Source organism: Poecilia reticulata, chromosome 19 (genome assembly GCF_904066995.2).
Source record: "Poecilia reticulata chromosome 19, P_reticulata-male-v2, whole genome shotgun sequence".
Classification (NCBI taxonomy): Eukaryota; Metazoa; Chordata; class Actinopteri; order Cyprinodontiformes; family Poeciliidae; genus Poecilia; species Poecilia reticulata.
The window spans coordinates 13,279,575-13,299,263 of NC_088848.1; the positions used below are offsets into that span (position 1 = coordinate 13,279,575).

Here is a 19,689-nt window from a genome sequence, read left to right on the forward strand (position 1 = left end):
TCACCCCATATGACCTGCTTCATTCCATATGCTTTCGCCGCAACACGCAAACTTCCCCATTCACTCAGTGCGTTATAGTTACACATCGCTTAGGATTTGTTGCTGCGCATTTGCGCAGTGTGAAGGAAAGAGGAGACCCGCTGCACAGGCAGGCTGCGAAATGAGATGCAGGTGATCGGTTTGTGTGATCGGCAACAAGAGACCGTGATCGGCAATCACCGATCATACACTTTTTCACGGAAATCGGCCGATTATGATCGGTGGCCGATCAATCGGCACACCTTTACTGGATAGAGAACAGTTTGGGACTTGTTGCTCTGTTTATTCATGCAAAAAAAGAGAGGGATTCTTAGCTCACCAAAAAGTATTACCACAGTTACCTTGCTCTTTTGAACCCAATATTATGTTTCAGTAGTGGATCTAACTATCACCCTTGTCAATCTAAATAATTAAAGTGGATTGTATTAGCCGAAGACATAAGATAATGCTGTGCAACTTTCAGTAAATTACAAGGCAGATGTTTTCATGGCAGTGAAATCCTGCTGCTACCTGTTCTTAGTTGCAATGCCCTGCGGTGCAAATCAGCCTCAACAGTCTGATGAGGCTGATTTGCCCAAGTAGAAACTGCAAAATTCCACATCTGTATATCAAGTGTCTTAAATACGGCGGTGTTAGTTTATTTTTCATTATTTAATTGTCTGCTCGGCTATACGACAAATTGACTCGGGGGGCGGGGGGAAATAAACTAAACTATAAAGTTTGGACTTCCATTTTCGGATGATGCCTCTAAAGCTGAATAAATCGTCGAACCCTTTGAAACAACCGAATGTGATTTTGAGCAAAAACAGGCACAGCCAGAAAACAAAAATAAATGACGCACACAAAACTTGGGGGAAAAAAAAGAAAGAAGACTTGCCGGTAATCGTTCTGTTTTCCAGCAATGCCCTTGCCCCAAAAACTTCTCAGATTGAATTTAATTAGCATGCAGTATTGGCTCATGGGCACACCATAAACAGGGCTGCTTTTGTTAATTATCCACGGATCTCAGCATTACAAAGGAGTGTTCCTACTTTCCTCTGGCTAAGTTACCTTCAAATAGAGGGTGAAAACTTGAGCCTCATGAAAAAAAAGCTCAACATGTAAACAAATCTGTAATTGTCACAAGAAAATGCTGCAAGTATGTTCTTCTCTTACTTTAATCAGCCTCAATAAGGGAAACAGATACATTCTTTAAAACCCAATCGATTAAACATCACTTGGTTGTTTTTACCATTTTGAAGGGACCAGAGATTTAAATAAAAAGTGTGCGCTCCGTTATTACATCTACACATGTGATCACATCCAAAGAAATTTAACAAACGAAAACCAGGCATAGAAAAAAAAAAAAAAAAGACATTACGTCTCAGTTCAACAGAAAACAGCAGGACATTCCATGAAAATTTGCTCTTTACTTCTCTCTCAGATTTCACAGCAGTAACCGTCCCACGCATCACAACCCAGCGTGTACTCATCTGACTAACATGAGCATTAGCAAAAATCTTCTGCATCACAGCAGAAGCTTTTCATTTTACTGTCAGAATAGTTGAAGTATATTCATGCCATAATGGGCTATTTGGAGAAACAGGGCTTGACGGAAAACAAAAACAACTTCAGGTTTTTAATACTTGCAGACAAAAGCTGACAGAAAAAAAAGGAAACTTTTGCTACTTTGCAAAAATATTTAACCACACAAATATTTTATGTCAGCCAAAGGACCCTCAATTAAATATAGGGGCTCTGTGATCATTAGGGTGAATGGGTTCCATGCCAGAAAAATATTAAAGACAGTTTGTATGGAATATATTGGTGTCATTGCAGTAGGTGGTCAAAATTAACATATTTAATTTAAAATATAAAACCCTCGTAATACTAAGCCTATAACCTTTCTATGTGTTATTATGCATTTTATGCAAATACATTTTTAACTGACCTAATTTAATCGTATTTAACTGTACAGATATGTTATCTAAATAAATCCGATTTACACTTGACAGATAGATGAATAACACATGCAGGTAATAAATATAAATCACATCTTAAAGGCTTCAGAAGAAATGTTTCTAATTAAATCTAGTTACTTTTGAAAATTTTATCATTGACAAAACTTGCATCTTCACGTTATTCATTTTTATCTTGATGAAAGGGTCACTTGGAAATTTTTGTTTACATTTTATTTTGAGGAATGCCATAAATATGAAAGTTTATTGTAAAAGTAGTAAGTTAAAGAAAACGTTTTTTTTTTTTTTTTAGAAAAATATATTTTTTTGTAATATAAAATAAGCCTACAAATAGAAGACAGAAATTAAAATAGCTGGCCTAGTTGAGACCTTGACAAAGCTCTAGAGAACAGCTATTAGAAGTACTATAGCAGTGATTTAGTTTCCACTTTGTGTTTTTTATCTTGCTAAATCCTGCCAGAAGCAGCAGTGTTGACAGAAAAATGAAATGCGTCTGACGGAGTGGGTTCACTGTTGCTCGGTTTGAAGGAGATCAGCGATTACTAAAACACAGACCCATACTTGGCTGGAGAGGAGGACCGGAGCCAGAATGCTTTCTGCTGGGTAGTTTCCTCCTCTCTGACTCGCCTCTAGAAGCTGTCGGCAACTTCCATAGACGGCCACGAAGCCCATAATCACGTAGTTTTGTAAAAAAAAAAAAAAGTGAAGGTTAATAAGGGAGGTTGCTCCACATGGTTCTCCATCAGTCTGTCCCGTTTCATGACTCATGTTGTGACTGTTGTGGTGAGGTACATTTGCACCAACAAGATGTGGCTCTGACAGCACCGTAAGACGTTTTGGTGTGATCTTAAAAGAATGATGACATACTGCTGGCAACTGCAGGAAAACTACTGTTTTCTTCTCTGCCCAAATCTTCCTTTGAAGTAAGGTCACATTACATTAATTTGTCGAGACTTGTGGAAAAGTCGGAACACAATGCCGCATATACACCATGTGTTTCCTTTCAATACCCAAAAGCAGTTTATTGATTTATTATCAGCACAACTTGAAACACCGTATTTAATAAATAAATAGATTCCTGAGAGAATTTCATCCAACCAACTGACATGACAAACAGCATTTGCAACATGAAATTTGATTTTAGTTCAACATGTCCTGTGACAAGGAGACTGAAAGAAGTTACATTTGATTAAATGAAAAAAACTGTGAATGCAGCTGAAGAATTCAACTGATAAAAAGAATCCAATGCAAGTATGGGAATGTTAATAGTAGGTGAATTGGATTTATTGTATTTAAAAATTTCTCTAATCTGTTGACATGAAATGCTTTTTTTGTGTTTTCATAGTTTTATATATTAATTTTCTTTTCCTTTGATTTTCTTGTTTCAGTTATACACTATTCTAACATGAAGTTCTGAAAACTAAAAACGCAAAAAAAAAAGAAAACAAAATGGCGAATAATGTAGAGAAACATAAATAAATTCTATAAATTCTGTGTTGCATAGCAGAAACAAATTTATCCTAAATATGCTTTAATGCAATATTCTGTAAAAAAAAACAAAAAACAAAACGAGAAACTGAATATACATTAAGGCAAACACAGAGACAATGCTATAATTAAAAGTTGCAATTTGGCAATAAGAATGTCAGTAAATTCATCGTTTTCTATCTCTTTTTGATTTGTATCATATCACTAAATCACACTCGTTATACAGTACCATCTTACCCTCAGGGACATTATTGCTCTGTGACTACCTCCAGAAATGGATCAAAGGTGTAACAGGGGGTGGGTCAACTTCAACCCCCTCATCCAATGTTTCGTGTAAGATTGAAACTGTGATCTGAAGAGGGCCCATTAACCTGCTACAATTCTGCTTGATTTTCCACAAACAACATATCTAGAACCTAGCACGTCATCAACACTACAGCATTGAAACCTAACACCTCCCTAGCGACAATATTTGCCCTGGGTAACTCTATGACTTTCTGTTAGGGACAATATGAGGTGCATCACTCCTTTCATGATAGTATCAGAGGAAACCATCTGTCAACCATCTGAGGCTACAAGAAATTCATTTGTACATTTGGAAATGGACCGGCATCCCACAGTCAACAAATACAAAAGGCTTTGCAGAAATTAACTATTAAACAGGGCTGGCTGGTTAAATATTAATCCTAATCCGAATGAGTGATACCCACAGAGTCATTTTTGCCATGTTTCCAGGGCAATTAAAAAGCAAATGTCCATCTTTTCTCTCAGGCTGAATTAACAGCTTGCTGGAGACCATCAAAACAGAAATCTACAAAGCCTCAAAGTCAAAGATCAACTCAGTCTTTTGTTTTAACTAAGCTGGTGGAAAACAAGATCTTAAGGGCAGCATCTGCAGCAAGGAAGGGATCTCCTTTCATGTAAAACCGGCCATTTGGTGAACACTCTGATGTGCCTGACCTTTAAACTCAAAAAAGCCCCCCCACAGCCATTCTTCAAGGTCTTTACGAGGCAAACTACAGCAACAATCTATCATTAATATGAAGCATTATTGAATATATGTGCAAATGCAGACAATTAAAAAGGTAAGAATGAATAGTTTCCAATTCATTCATCATGCCGAAAATGCTAAAAGGTGAAGTTCAGAATAGTTAAGTTACTATGTAATTCTACAATTATCATAAATATTGTGACAATATCCAACAAAACTCATCAATGGACGACAAATAACTTTCCTTTTGGGGTATTTATCTGTTTGTTCCTTTTATCAGGCAAAAGTGTTGGTGGCTGAGTTTGTAGTTCTTTGTGTCACAGTTGGTGGGATTTTGAGAGCTACAGGCTCTTGTTACAACTTATGACATTCTCAAGAGGTGCTGTCTTCAACATGGTACCCCCAAACAAAAAAAGAGCAAGGATAAAAGAACAACAGTGGAAATACAGAGGTAGTCCCAAATTTGACTAGGTCATTCTAAGACATTACTATGTTTTATTTTGAACCATCCCACTGTAGCTCTGGTTAAATTGGATTGATTTCCTGCTGAAAGAGAAGTCTCTGTCCCTATCTTTAGTCATTTTTATCTTCAGTCGTTTTGGATTGCTTTTTTCTCCACTGGCATTAAAAAGATCTTCAGTGTGAGACAGTTCAGTCCCATAAATTTGCATCTGTGATTTTCAAACAGCCATCCTGCTTTATGTGCATGTGTAACAAAAAAATAAAAAATAAAATATATATATATATATGTAGTAGAGGTGTGTCGATTGATCGGCCACCGATAATAATCAGCCGATTTCCGTGAAAAAGTGTATGATCGGTGATCGCCGATCACGATCTCTTGTTGCCGATAACGATCACCTGCATCTCATTTCGCAGCCTGCCTGTGCAGCTGATCTCCTCTTTCCTTCACACTGCGCAAGCGCGCAGCAACAAATCCTAAGCGATGTGGAACTATAACGTACTGAGTGAATGGGGAAGTTTGAGTGTTGCGGCGGAAAATTGAAGCAGGTCAAAATGCATCAACATGACGAATCTAATATGGCATAAAAACAATGCCATACTTGACGGAGTTTGGCTACATCAAGGCTCACTGCAGTAAAAAAGACATGGAGGATCAGATAGCAGGTAAAGCAGCGCACAGCTACAAACACTCACCCGGATTAGCATGACGGTCAGAAAGCTAAACAAATAACCCGCAAAATTATTTAAGTCTTCGAGCTGCGATGTAAGACGCTGGTTCTGTTCTGGCTGTTGAACCGTTGCTATGCGCTATAGGTAGTAATATTTCACAGGCGGAGCGCCGCTTCTGCTCCACCTGGTAGTGACTCTCACACCGAACCTCTGCTTAAAGCTGCAGCATCTAACTTAAAAAATACATTTTACATACGTATTAAAACTTTCGCTGTCCTAACATGAAATGGATAATCTCTGAAAAAATAATCGGTCTCCTCCCTGCTCTGCATAATTACTCCGCTCAGTCAGAAACAGCCACTCAGTACTAGCAGTAATCAGTTAGCCGCCATGCTATCAGGAAGTTTTCATTCAGTAACTCAGGATTGTTTATTGTAAAGGAACCTGTATTTGCCTTTGAATGTTTTATACTTTAATTTTTTTGGCAATGTTGAGAGGTTTTATTTGGCTCTTTGCATTATTTAGCCTCTTCAGAGCCTTCATATGTTATCAGTCTGTTAAATATAGTACTACCAATAACAGTACAATTTGCACAATGCCTGTTTTTTTAAGTTTTCTTCTTGGAAAAAATGATTAAAAACAAGTTTTTGTCTAAATTACGGTGAATTCATGGTTCCTTTTTCCACATAATGTAACCGGCAGTGTTTATGATTTAAAAAAATCTAAATATGTGATTGGTATTGGTATTGGTGATCGGTATCGGCAGGAAAAAACCTGCCGATATATATTTATTAGGCACATCTCTAATATATATATATACTGTTAAGAATTGTGTATGAATTAACCCCCTTCCACAAAAAAATATTCAGCTCGAGTTCTACAAAGAAATACATTGTAGAAAGTTTATACAAGAATAGTTTGTGTTGTCGTCAGACTTTGATGTGTTTATGTCAACAACATTGGGTTCCTGGTGTTTACTTAATTTTTTTTTCACAGATCAATTTAGTTCTCTGTAAAAGTCGCTCCTCTTGCTCCAACAGAAGTAATACGACTAAATATCCCCTAAAAATAAAGTCCAGGTTGGTCTGGACGAAATGAAAATGTATTTAAATTAATCACACTTTCATATAAAAAAAAAAAAAAGATTAGTGAAAGAAGCATGTCGTCATTACATGCTGGTAACACACAGTTGTCTGTAAAACCTGTGTCCATGTTCAATCATCCCACCCATACAGTCAAAAGGGCCGACCAAGATGCACTGACACGAAAGCACGCAAGACGGTAAATAATGCATGTCTGCACAGGACAAGACAGCAGGGTGCAGCTTGAGGTGGTAAGCAGTGGATGGGGTTGAGGGTGCAGGGTGGAGGAGGGGGAGTCGTGTGGGGGCTCGGTGTGCGTGCCAGGCTCAGACAGCTCACCACAAATGAGACAAAGACACAACAGAAACGAGCTGCCTTCGTCACGACAGCAGAAATGACACAAGTCAAGAGACAAAAACAAGCCTGTTTGCATTTTCATTAAACAAACACGCAAAGCAGCGTGGTGTGACTTACGCTTCAGATGCTGTCAAAACACTAAAGACACACATCCCCCCCCCTTCCCCTCTGCCCGGCATTCAAAAGCTTCATTAGGCCCCGTTTACAGTGCCAAGGACCCTGAGACCTCCCTGGGGTCTTTCAGGCATCCTGCCTCAAACTTTCATCTGACCCAATTATCCAGTTAGAAGAAGTGGAGGTCAGGACAGAAAGTGAGAATGGCTGGGACACCTGCAGAGGATTTTACCAGTCATTAGGATTATAGAATACTTGGGAAAAAAAAAAACAAAAAAAAAAACATTACAGTTAGTTATTTTCAAATAATTTAGAAGTCCTACTACATATACTCTTCACAAAAATATAAACTCTGAAGTAGAGCTTTGTTGCTGGATATGGCTTTTCTTTCTGACTATTAATCAATTTGACTGTAACCCCAAAGAATTCTGGTTAAAATACCACGGCTATTATACTCCGGTTCCTTTGGGTCAGTTTCCAAAATAAATGAATGTTTGGAGAAGGAACCGCAACATTTCCTTTTGGCCTACGGGCGCTTCCCAATGGGACAAGTGGCAGCCTCGGCTTTACACAGCGAATCCCAAGTTCTGACTACCGCAGTAGAATCGTTATGAATTTCTCCCTCGCTCCGTTCCTCGAGGAAATCTGACAGTTGTGTGGTCACAAGGTCGCACACTGCTCTCCCTCTTTGGATGCAGAACATTAAGGGATTAGCGTGGAGCACCAAATCTTTACGAAGTCAACTTCGCTTGATCTTTGCACTGATTTGTCAGGTTTTTTGTTTGATTTTCTGTGTATTAGGGGGAAAAAAACACGGTCTTTGATCATCCCAAACTAAATTTACACTGAAAAGCTGGCATTTTAGGGATGAAAGGGAATGAGAAGGGAAAAAAGCCAAAGGCAGCAGCTCTGAAGTTAGCGTTGCACAATTTCTACTCTTTTTAGGATTAACAATTTAGAAAAATGCACAATGTTGAGATTATGTGTGGACAGTCGAGGATAAAACAGATAATCAACACAAACTGTTCTTTTGCGGATACATAGCTATGTGCAAAAGGAATTTAAGTTCTTCAAGCACATTACAAACATATTCACACCCTTTGACTTCTTCACAATTATCACATTACAATGGAGGGTTTCAATGGAGCAAACCAACACACTGTAGTTTCTAACAGTAAAGTGGAAAGAAAAGGACACATAGGTGTCACTTTTCTTTTTTCGAAATGCATTTTAAATTGAGACATTTCAAGCTTAGTAGTTTTTTTTTAATACAGTCAGAGTACAAACATACCATGTTGACAAAAACTAACACCTAAAGCTAAATGAGTGTCAATAGAGACAGAGACAGAGTTACAATAGACAGGTTTCAATCAAAACATACTCAACTGATTAAGTGGCCCAGTCAAATCCAATTGAGAAAAAAATTGAGATGGTCATGAGAAAATGCTTAAGAGATATGAATACTTTTGCAAGGCACTGCAATTTCATTTTTTCTGCCAACAAGATACTATTCAGTCTTGCCCAATTCCAGAAGAAAACCAACATCAAAGTCAGCTTCATATCAAGACAGGTGGCTATTAAAACTGAAAGCACGATCCCCATCCCATTCCCAGCCATCTCCAATTAAGACTCCGATGACATTGTACTTAAAGAGAGAAAGGGAGAAAAGAGCTGCGAGAGATTCTCTCTCATGTAGAGGTTCAGGGTCACATACCAGCAACATCGCCACATAAAAAGACTTCTTGGCATCAAGCACCATAAGCTGAATTTAAAACAAGACTCAAAGAGGCAGTTGTGGAAAAAAAAGAGAGAAATTTTAAACAAAGGTTCCACAAGGATCTCTTTTCACTTTGGTATACATTTATCCACAGAAACAATGGAGGAATCCATAATTGCCATTTAGAGCAAAATTAAATACGAAATCCTAAAAATACTCACAATGCTCATGGCCAATGCAGTTTTTCTTTAGGCATATACTCCAAATTATGATTTTATTTCATTCTGATTCTTTATTCAGGACTACAACACAATAAGGGGAAAAGGAAATGAACAGGAGGCTCTTTGTTGTACAATTTTTACTCTTTTTAGGACTACCGATTTAGAAAAATGCAGATAAGGATTGCAAGGTTTTAAACTTACCTGCATCAAAAACATACCATCTTTTATCTTTATTTCACTTAACTCAAAACAGATGCATGCTGCTGATGCATTTAAAGAATGAAATGGTGGGGATTCTAAGTCATGATTAAAAACTCTGATTTTTTGGTATTTATTTACATCCCCATTATTACAGTAAATTATTAGAAAATTGTCTAACTCTAATAGTTGGATGACTAACTGCTACATTTCCAGACTGAACGCTTGTACTCATCTGAAAGGTATTTGTAGGTTCAAAATTTGAAATGTGCATCAACAGGGCAGGAGTCAGCTAAATTTCATATTTAGCTGACTCCATCTAATCCGATGGATGATCTGCAGGTTAAATGCGGGAAAACAAGTTGTTCGTTTTATTTCCCTGATCTATAAATACATAAAAACGTCAAACTCTTATCATCTACTATTCTGTAAATGCATCAGCATGTATTAAGATGCACGTTTTTGAGTGTGATCGGTTCTGGAAACTCTTTGATGCATAAATGGGGATATTTATGAAATTCCTTCAATGGTCTGTTAGATGCAAAGCTATCTCGATTAAATAACGTAACACACATTTTTTTTTCTTTTATTTTGGGTTGTTCAAATGTCTACCAGGGTTTAACTATTCAGTTAAGACAAATACATTTTTCCAATACCTTAAAAATATTTACACTTCTGCTAAGGGTGAGATGTAAAAAAGCAAAGCAGCCAGCTCTGTTTTTGGGTCAAAACATTTCCAAAAATTATAGGTGACTCGTCTAAGGTCTTTGCATTATTTTCTATAGATACTCAACTTTATAGTTACTAAACAGAAGATGAGACATATGGTGAAGGCTCAGGTGGAGGTTCACCTTAAGGGCACCATCCCACAGTATAATCAAGGTCTCTGCCAAATTACAGGCCAAAACCACAACTAAACACAGTTCAATCAAGGGCTAGCAAAGAGTTCACCCATTATGCTAAAATTCTCAAATCACAGAGCAAATTCCGACGCAAGACGTCAACACAAGACATTGGAGGGAGGCTCTACTCACTCAGGGCATTCTAAGTGCCTCTAAAGAAAAAAAGCTCCTTTGTATACAGATATGAAAAAAAAAAGCTTTCAGGAGAGAAATGATGACAACTTGCAGTCAACTCGATGCATTTTTGAGATGTGTAGCTTCAATAGAAGTGTGGAGCGGATGAGAACAAAAGGTAAGGATGATGGTTCTTGCAGATATTTCTGGAAAATGATAAATTATTCTAAGACAGCTTGTGTGTAGGAGCACGTCATCCAGCTACCTTATGTTTGTTATTACAAAACAGCTGGAGGTCAACAAATATCCGTCTATGCCTGACAAAAGTTGATAAGATCACAAAAGATTTCCTCAAAGTTGCCACTTTCAGAAGACCCCTGCAGCCTGTAAGAAACTCTAACGTTGGGTAGCAATATGAAAGCAACCAACCTGGTTAATGGAATTGGCAGCACAGGATGCCAGGCCTGTTCCCAGAGAAGACACGAAAAACAAGATGGGATCAAAAGGGACAGGAGCCATTGCAAAACCGGCTGCTGCAGTTGTTGCCACCAGAGCTGAAAACAGACAAAATAAGAAATACCCCCCTCCAGTTAAAAATCACTTAATAATAATTCCTTAGTATAATTCATTTAGGGCTGCCAGATGTGCTAGTAGTATACTCGTAATCATTTATTTCTCTCCATTTTGTTTTCCGACACTAAATGAAGACTTTCATCCATAAAGGCCATGCAGAAATATCAGTGTGCCACAGATTTAATGAGAAAAACCACCAGACGTAACAATGCATTTTTCATACCTGCAACCTTTACTGTGCATTTAGCAAATGGTGGCCTCATTTGCTAAATGGGGCAGCCATACTGAATGTTAAAATTAGGTTTGCTTGGAAAACTGGAAACTTTTCCAGATGGAAGGTTTGATTTGTTAGACAGTAATGCTAAGTGTTGGAAACTTTACTATGATAATTATTAACTGATAAAAGTGTGATCAATAATTTAATATGTAAACTGTGCAGAGTGGTTATATTTCAGGTGGAAAACTCCCAACATATTCAACTCTATCTTATCTTCATCATTTGGCAGTGCAAAATGGGAGTGAAAATTTAGACTGCAAATCAGTTTGTTAGGAAAAACTACATATCCATAGATTAAGTATCCACAAGACGTTCTGATGGGAACAGTGTGGGTTGAACATGCAGTTTCTTAATTGACATACTCAGCCAGTCAATTTTGCATATTTATTTGGTTAGCATGGATGACTACACACTTTCTCAGGTCTTTCATATAAAGGACTGTAGACCATGGAAACATTGTATCGACACATTATAGCATTTCTAAAACTTTGTACATCTTGATACCAACAGCAGACCCATGCTTACTTCTGCCAAGTATAAACTGAGAAGCAAAAAAAAAAAAAAAGCTATCCAAGCCGTTTCAGTCTAACAACTACAATTCACTGTCTTTAATGGTCGCAGTGCAGAGCCCAGAGAAAAACAACCATTTTTATTATACTAGCATATGATATTTTTTGAGGTTGTGAAAATGTAACCAATTGAAACTCCAGTATACGTTGATAGCAGTAAACAGACATTACATGAGAAAAGTAAAGATTTTGTCAATCATACAGATTTTTGAAGAATTATAAAACAGCCAACAAGACTCAATGAAACCAAAGATTTATGTATATAACAACACAGTGATGTTTAAGGTACTCTACCTGTAAGTTTGATTTTAGCAAGTCTAGCGTAGACATCTGGTAGGTCACTCGCATCGACTTTGAGCGGCTTCCACTGTCTGTCGAGACGGGCCTGCCTCGCCTCCTCCGTCTCCACTTGAACGTGCGGAGGCTCATCTGTGGTTGCAGCAAGATGGGACGCAGAACCTTTTGGAGTTGTCACACTTTGCGTAGCAGGCTTTGCAGGGAGGTTTCCAGGTTGTGTTTCACGCCTTACATCCTCCGACAGTGGGGCGACTGCTGCGAGCTCAGCATTAATCGCCGGTATTCTCTCCACCTGTCTTTCAACTCTGGCATCTCTTTCATCAACAACGGTCGGGTCGTGCTTGGGGACCGCGCGCTGCTGAAGTCCACTGCTGGTTTTGGTAACATACTATGAAAACAAAGTGAGGAGCAAAAAGGGACTACATGGTTTACAGATTTATTGCTGGGTTGATAAATTTTAGCACAACACACTGGGTAAAAAATAGGACTGGTAATGCCCAATGAGGATACCTGTCGTTTCAGAAAGTTAAGATGCTGATACGTCAGCGAGTTTGAGGGATTTCTTTTGTGGAGGTAAATAAGACTTCGAGCAGTCTGGTTACATCGAGGAGCGATTTGAACCAATTGCTTTTTTATTCTTACATCTAGAAAACCTGCGGGGGGAAAAAAAGAAACACAATTAATCCCTTAACACAGTACTAAGGCCTGACAGGAAATATTCCCAAAACACACTTGTTTCATTACTTTCTCCATTGAACTGACAGACATATTTTTGTTAAGTGAGGAATATTTTGAACCTCTTCTGACAATAAAAATAATTCTCATATTATCTACTGATAGTCTAATAGAAAGTACGGTTATATGACACCGATACTGCAAGAGGTCTCTCAAGTTTTGTTGGTTTGATCAAAAGTCATAATTAGTCATATTTCATAAGAGTCAACTGGCCTAAATAGGCATAAGAAACGAGATAAATAGAATATGTTGAGAACCTCTTATTAAGCTCTTATTAAGTAAAATAAGTTGCATGTAATATATAGTCAACCTGATCCAATTAATCTCCATTTTTTATTTTAAAAAAAATACCACTAAGAAAAACAGGCTCTGGCTTTACCACTCTTCTTCCTATTGGCAGTCACATTTTGACATGTTTCCCTTCCTACTTCCATTTCATACAAACCTTTCAAAAGCCATATATTTACATTTATTTCTCTAGGTATTTTGGTATTTCTTTTATTTTTCTAGATGTATTATGTAGGTAATTATGGAAATAGAATACTTGGAAGAACACAGATAAACTGTACTCTTTAATATCATACCCTACTTTCATTTGTAATGGTTCTAATGTCATTAAATCCAGCTCTCTCTTCTGAAATATGATAGATTATGACACCTACCCATCCCTAAAATAACTCCTGGCATCGTGGTAGATAACACGTCCTGAACTAAATTAAACACATTCCCTTACAGAGAAAAAACAAGCAGGTTTTTGAATTAATTATTTGAAATCCTCAACACCAAATTGGACACAAAATTTCTCGAAGGCGGGTAAAATGCCCCAAAGTCCCTTCCGGAAGCCGGATATGAAACAACCAATGTACTAATATGATAAAATGGAGAAATGACCAAAAACACAGTAAAATAACATACATTTAAGTGACATGCTTGAATTGACTTGCATTGTTTGCAATTACACATCTAGAAAAATAATTGTTACAAAAGTAGAAATTTGAAGTCTTTCAATCATTTCATATTATTTCATATGAATTGATTGTCGGTCCCAAAGATCAACTGTCCAAAACGACCAAATTAGGCAGACACTAGATATAACTCAAATATTATGAGTTTTACATTTTGTGATATCAGGAAGAGTAAATAAAGGTTTAATAAGCATATTTTTGTTCATCTACTAGGAGTTTATGAGTGCGGGATAGATTTCCAGTTCTTCTGTGCAGCTTCTATCACTTGTTATGGTATGTTTGTTGTCTCGCAGCCATGTCTTATAGCTAATAGAAGTATGCGCCCTTGTGTAATTTCTGCAACTATTTAGATATTCAACAGTATCATATAAAGCAGAATGGTGATCTTTAGCGAAAGCCATATTTTTGCATAGAAACCGATAACAGACAGCCGGACAAAGTCACTTGTAGACTCCTATATAAGCTAACTCTCAACCGGTAAGCTACATGCTGAACTAGCTTCTGCATTAGCTTTCGGGCTGCTAACAGCGTGCAAGACAAAAATGTGTCTGTAAAGGTAAACAGATGGCTAACGGAATATTACATTTTTCTCCTGCTCTTACCTGTCAGTCTGCTGCATGGCGTTTTATACATGTCTTAGGATCATAAAGCTGCCGTCTGGTTCGACCCTTTCACAGGCAGTGAGCCGCCATTTTGACCTCGTTACGTAAGTAGAAGCACTTCCGGGATGCAAATAAGTGACGACAGCAAAACGAAAAAGAAGAGACAAATGTGTTTTCTCTCACTGAAATCTGTATACCACGTTCAGTAACCAACCCGTCAGGCTTTTAAACGGTGACTAATGTTTCAGGACTAGAAGAAAAGCTTGCGCCCAACGTGGGGCTCGAACCCACGACCCTGAGATTAAGAGTCTCATGCTCTACCGACTGAGCTAGCCGGGCTTACGACGTCGCATAAATGGAGACCAAAATGTCGAAAACAATCGTCAAATGTGAGCCTGCTTTACCGAAGTTATGGGGTTTTTTAATTATTGATGAATGTAGTAATAGTAGTCTATATCCTGGCCATTACCTTGCATGGCCAGGGTGTAAATATTGCATAATATAGAAAGAAAATAAAATGTGGTTTGCAAAGTTTTTATAAAAAGAAAACCTTCCACAAGAGTGGATTCTGCCTGCCTTGATATATATATATATATATATATATATATATATATATATATATATATATATATATATATATATATATATATATATATATATATATATATATATACATACATATATATATATATATAAGCGGCCTAGTCTACTGAATACCTAAATATACTTATATCCTGCCCATCATGACTGCATTCAAGTCTAGTTGTACATGTTTCAGTTGAAGACTGTAGATCACAAAATTGCACAACACTACCTGTAATTTTTTTATTATTTTTTTCTCATTTTGACTCATTTCAGAACAGTTCTTTTCTTTAAATAACACAATATAATAATGCTTTTTTTATGTTTTATTTGAGTTCTTTCACTTGCCTCCTTGCTTCCCTGCTACAAATACACAGTGTAATCCTCATGCACTATTAGAATAAAGTCGCTGATGAATGCTGACAATGCACTAGGCTATTCCAGATCTGGCATTAGAGAGGACCTTTATTGCATGGGATACCCGTTATGTTCTGTCCTACAAAATTTTGTACTGCACTGACCCGGTCAACTTCTTTACATTTGGTTTTCAATTGATGGCTGAAAGTGGGGGTTTATTGCTTGGTTTTACACCATACTATTTATCTGTGGGCAGCGTTACACTACTACAGTTTTCCATGTTCAACTAATTTTCCATGGAAGCAGGATAGACATTCCTGAATAGTCAGACCTGCCAAGTTAATGGCTCTGAAGGCACCGAGTCAAACCATAATCTTTTATGTAGCAATTTGTCGGCTACTGCTGTTGATGATTGACATCCTGCTTGGTTTCTGGGACTAACATTAATAAACATACACGTTCAGGAGAAGATAGCCACTGCTACTCTGGAACAGAGTGGAATAATGTTTGCTGGTTGCTGTAAGGAAAAGCTTATCCCCTGCCAGTGAGAGTGAATTGGTTTTGGCCTGGGAGTAACTCCAACCCTTCTTGTATCCCGACTGCTTGATTATTAGTCTGGCTGGTTGGACAAATACCCTGAAACTGCATAATTGCATGTTAGCTTGAGTTTTAGAATTTGTTGCTGAGAGCTTCAGGTGAAAAAAAAAAAAAAAAGACAATGAAACCACTTCATTGGACTGGTGAAGTGGATTCAAGCTTCCAAGTCAAGCCAGGAAGCTTGACTTGTTTTGATGATTGCACGAAACACAAAAGCCGAACGTGCCTTCAATGCCCTCCAGCCATAAGGTCGGTAAAAAGACAAAACCTGGAGAACAGATGGGCAAGAAGAGCTTAAAGCAAAAGAAGAAGTTAGCGGGGGTCTGTTCAGCCCCAAAGGGTCTCTGAAAGGATCTTTATAGTTATTCTACCTCTTGTGGTGGTCTCACTATGAGGGCCTTTTATCACTGCTTTCACTGCATCTTGAAGGAAAAAATGAAATGGCTGTAAACAGCCTCTCTAGAGAGCAACAAGGAAACAAAAGGAATGAAGGCTTGCATTGTCTGCGTGATGACATAGTTTATCTGGGTAAAAGCCGGCTGATGTCAGCCAGGGGACAGTAGCGTTTTTTTATGGGAGACCATTAAGTCTACTTCGCCTCCATTCATATTGCTTCTTTAACATCCAGAAAGTCTCCATGTTGTTGTTTTTTTGTTTGTTTTTGGGGTTAAGTGTACGCAAACAAAAATAGCAATGAGCCAAAACATTATTGCCACTGACAAAGTTGTTTACTGCTTGGAAAGGTTGAGGATCAATTAGGTTCCTTTGCAAATTTGCATTACCATTTTGTATTCATGTGCCACCATTTAGTCCGATGCTACTTCTATTTCAAACCTGTTTCTCTCAGAATTGTTTTGATAAATAAATATACATATTTCATGGTATTAGGGTGACAAGACTGAGTACGAGGACATGTCACAATAAAATAAGTTACAGCTGTTGTCGATAAAGTGATTAAACATGAAAGAGTTCAAGATGTTGAGTACCGGCATAGCTCATTGCCATAACTCTAAGCCAGGGAAGTTGGTATAGTCTTGATTGCAGACTTTCAGTACATGCACGAGAGTTTCTGGTTCAGGATCAGGAAGAGATGGCCAGAGTCTTTGAGATAGAAAGAAATGCTGATGAGGTGAGCTTTGTTTTAAAATAAGGACTTTTTTTGGAATCTCTTAGAACTGTCTTGAGCAGTAGATTTTAGATCTTTAGCATGGTTTAAGGTCTTTTTTTCCCTTTGGACTTTGCCCTTATTGACTTACATTTGTGTTTCTGAAGAAAGGTTTGTGAAACATGATTTGCATAAGACATTTTATCAATTGTAAAACAAGTTCTTCATTTGAGTCATAATTTTCTTATCTGCACATAGGGTATATGCATAAATGTGGTGTGTTTTGGCAAATAAAATAAAAGAGATGTGGTAGGGTTTAACAGGTAAATTCAACACACTGTACATTACTTTATCCACTTTGACAAAAATCCCAGTTTCAGCTCAATTTAAGTCACTATTTTGAGATGGAACCATTATTTATTTAAAAGTATCAGACACCTCAGGTTGTTAAAGCAAAAGGGGTAATTTTTCAGACAGTAATGTGTCTTTCTTTTTTCTTTTATCTGTTAAAGAAAAGCTTAATCTTTTATTAAAAAAAACAAAAACAAAAAAAAAACTTGTTTTATGTTTGGCACACAAGGGAGTGTGCTCAGACCTTACAATAAAAACAATATTCTCTCAGGAATCTCCAATAAATGTTGTCGGCGAATTACGGGGGCCTCCTAGACCTGTCATCACCTCACTTCATCTGCTCTGATTTACAAGCACTGTACCAGAGGTTTGTGTGCCATCACTAATCCCGCAGGGATGACCCACTAAGTGGCAGCGGAGTCAGACCCTTGGAAAAACAGAGCGGGGGCAGACAGGCCTGCATAACTCCAAGCAGAAACAGATGCAGAGACACTCTTCTGTTTATAATTGATTTTCAAGGCCAACATCTTGTTGTCACAGTTTGTCTAACGAGCCCGCTGGCTGGCGCCCTGTTGCTCATCAACCACAAAGTGTCAGTCGGGGCAGACGCTCACCACTCCCTGCCCCCGCTAGGATGGCACCGTGTGGGAAACCTGACATCACCCCTTGGATATTCCGCTCTGGGAATGGTTTGTTTCTGGGTATTAGAACTGTAGGCTGACTTGTTTTCTGAAGATATTCTGAGTTGGTCCAAGTATTCAAAACCTCCAGGGAAGACCTGGTGACTCTCCCAGCTGCTACAAAGATTTCCACAGACAACAGGTATCGCCAAGCCCCTATGGCCAGCCATGTTTATGTCTGAGATCACCCATGTCTTTGTGGGCCTCAGTGGCTAAGCTCCTAATTGGCCATGGCTCATCAATCAAAAAAAAATCTCATCCAAACAGCAGAGGAAACTGAGGCCCATGGAATGGACGTTAAGCCTCCCAAAGGTCTAAAAGTAGGCTTTGGGAGAGCCCTGTGGTTTGTGAAAAACCACATTTATTTCAAGTTGATGTCAAGCAATGTCTGGGTCTGTCTTTTGTCTTTCTTGACATGAATACGGTTTTTTACCCCTTAACAATAAACTAACAAAAATTAGGTGTGTCCGCCAAGTTCCAGATTAAGTTGGAGATGCTTTTTAATACAGAGAATGTAAAATAAATAAATAAATAAATAAATAAATAAATAAATAAATAAATAAATAAATAAATAAATACTCAGACAACGTTTGCGGCGGCTCACCTAACGGAAATGTTCTTTATCTAGGTAACTTCACAACACACAAGGCCACTGCAGATAGGGTCAGAGAGGTTAGAGCATCTCCTCAGCCTTTGTGAAGCTGTTATTTGGTTTGGCTCAACTCTCCTCCAGGATTTTGTCCACAGTTTAATGCCGATACCACAAATTTGTCAAGAGGAATAAGTGGAAGTCCACAGTGCATCCTGTTTATGGGGTCACAGCAAAGTCTCGCTCATGTCTTCGCATCCATAGGCAGGAATGCTCCGTGTGTTTTTTCCATCAGCCTGGGTGTTATTTATCCATCTTTTTTTATAATTCCCTAACTCTTTTGTCTCTAACGCGTCTTGGTTATTCATTTACCACAACAACTTCCCAAAAGTCTGTCCATGAGAGCTGATGAAGGTCTTGGGAATTTGATGAAAACCAAGTTGGACTACTGACAATTCCGGGCGACGGGGGCCTCTATTTGCTTTTTCATAAACACAAACACTTAACGTCTTGGTCTACGTCCAATTCTCTCCAGTAACCAAGAGTAATCAGCTATGTCATCCTCGTCATAAATTTCAGCACAGCAGCACCTCCGAAGCCCAGATGGGAAAAAAGACCTTGTTCAGTCACACTTGCCTCCGCATCATAAATCCACGACCGTCTTCATAGAGGCAGCTTCCTGCCTCATGTGTAGCTCCCAACAGAGGAGGAGGATAAGGGGGAGAGGCCGTAAGCTTCTGAAGAAGTCCATTTGCAAGATGGACTGTCTCTTCGTCCCTGGAGAAGTAATGTCGGGTTTCGAGGCATTTTTCTCTATCAGATGCAGATTAACAGCTTTCTATTACTCGGTGTATGCGAACTGATTGGAAAGTACAGGAGGGAGATAGCTAAAGTGAACTAGCATTATTTTAATTTATTTTATTTTCAAATTGTAGTCTTAAAGCAAAAGCAAAAGATTTAAAGTTGAAAACACAGTCTTGTCTGTAACAGGTTACAAAGGGAAACTAATTCTGGTCCAGCATGAGTGCTAATTAAAGCCTATAACCTAATTGCAATCTGTCAGCGTACTTCAATGTTCACTGGTTACTAGACCAA

The 19,689-nt window shown here is 38.1% G+C and overlaps 1 protein-coding gene and 1 non-coding gene across 2 annotated transcripts in view; both read right to left on the reverse strand.

Annotated features, from left to right (window-relative positions):
- The window catches only part of cox10 (cytochrome c oxidase assembly factor heme A:farnesyltransferase COX10), a 33,733-nt gene extending 19,243 nt beyond the window's left edge, over nucleotides 1-14,490 (reverse strand). Inside the window, exons 1-4 of the mRNA XM_081600670.1 lie at nucleotides 14,334-14,490; nucleotides 12,542-12,684; nucleotides 12,029-12,419; nucleotides 10,745-10,869 (exon numbers count right to left, since the gene is read on the reverse strand). Coding sequence (XP_081456796.1) covers nucleotides 10,745-10,869; nucleotides 12,029-12,419; nucleotides 12,542-12,684; nucleotides 14,334-14,364 — 690 coding nt within the window. The 5' untranslated portion in view covers nucleotides 14,365-14,490. The remainder of the gene's footprint in view (nucleotides 1-10,744; nucleotides 10,870-12,028; nucleotides 12,420-12,541; nucleotides 12,685-14,333) is intronic.
- A 109-nt stretch (nucleotides 14,491-14,599) lies between these two features.
- trnak-cuu (transfer RNA lysine (anticodon CUU)) lies at nucleotides 14,600-14,672 on the reverse strand. Its single transcript has one exon. It is a non-coding gene; the product is annotated as a tRNA-Lys (tRNA).
- Between the last annotated feature and the right edge of the window lie 5,017 nt (nucleotides 14,673-19,689).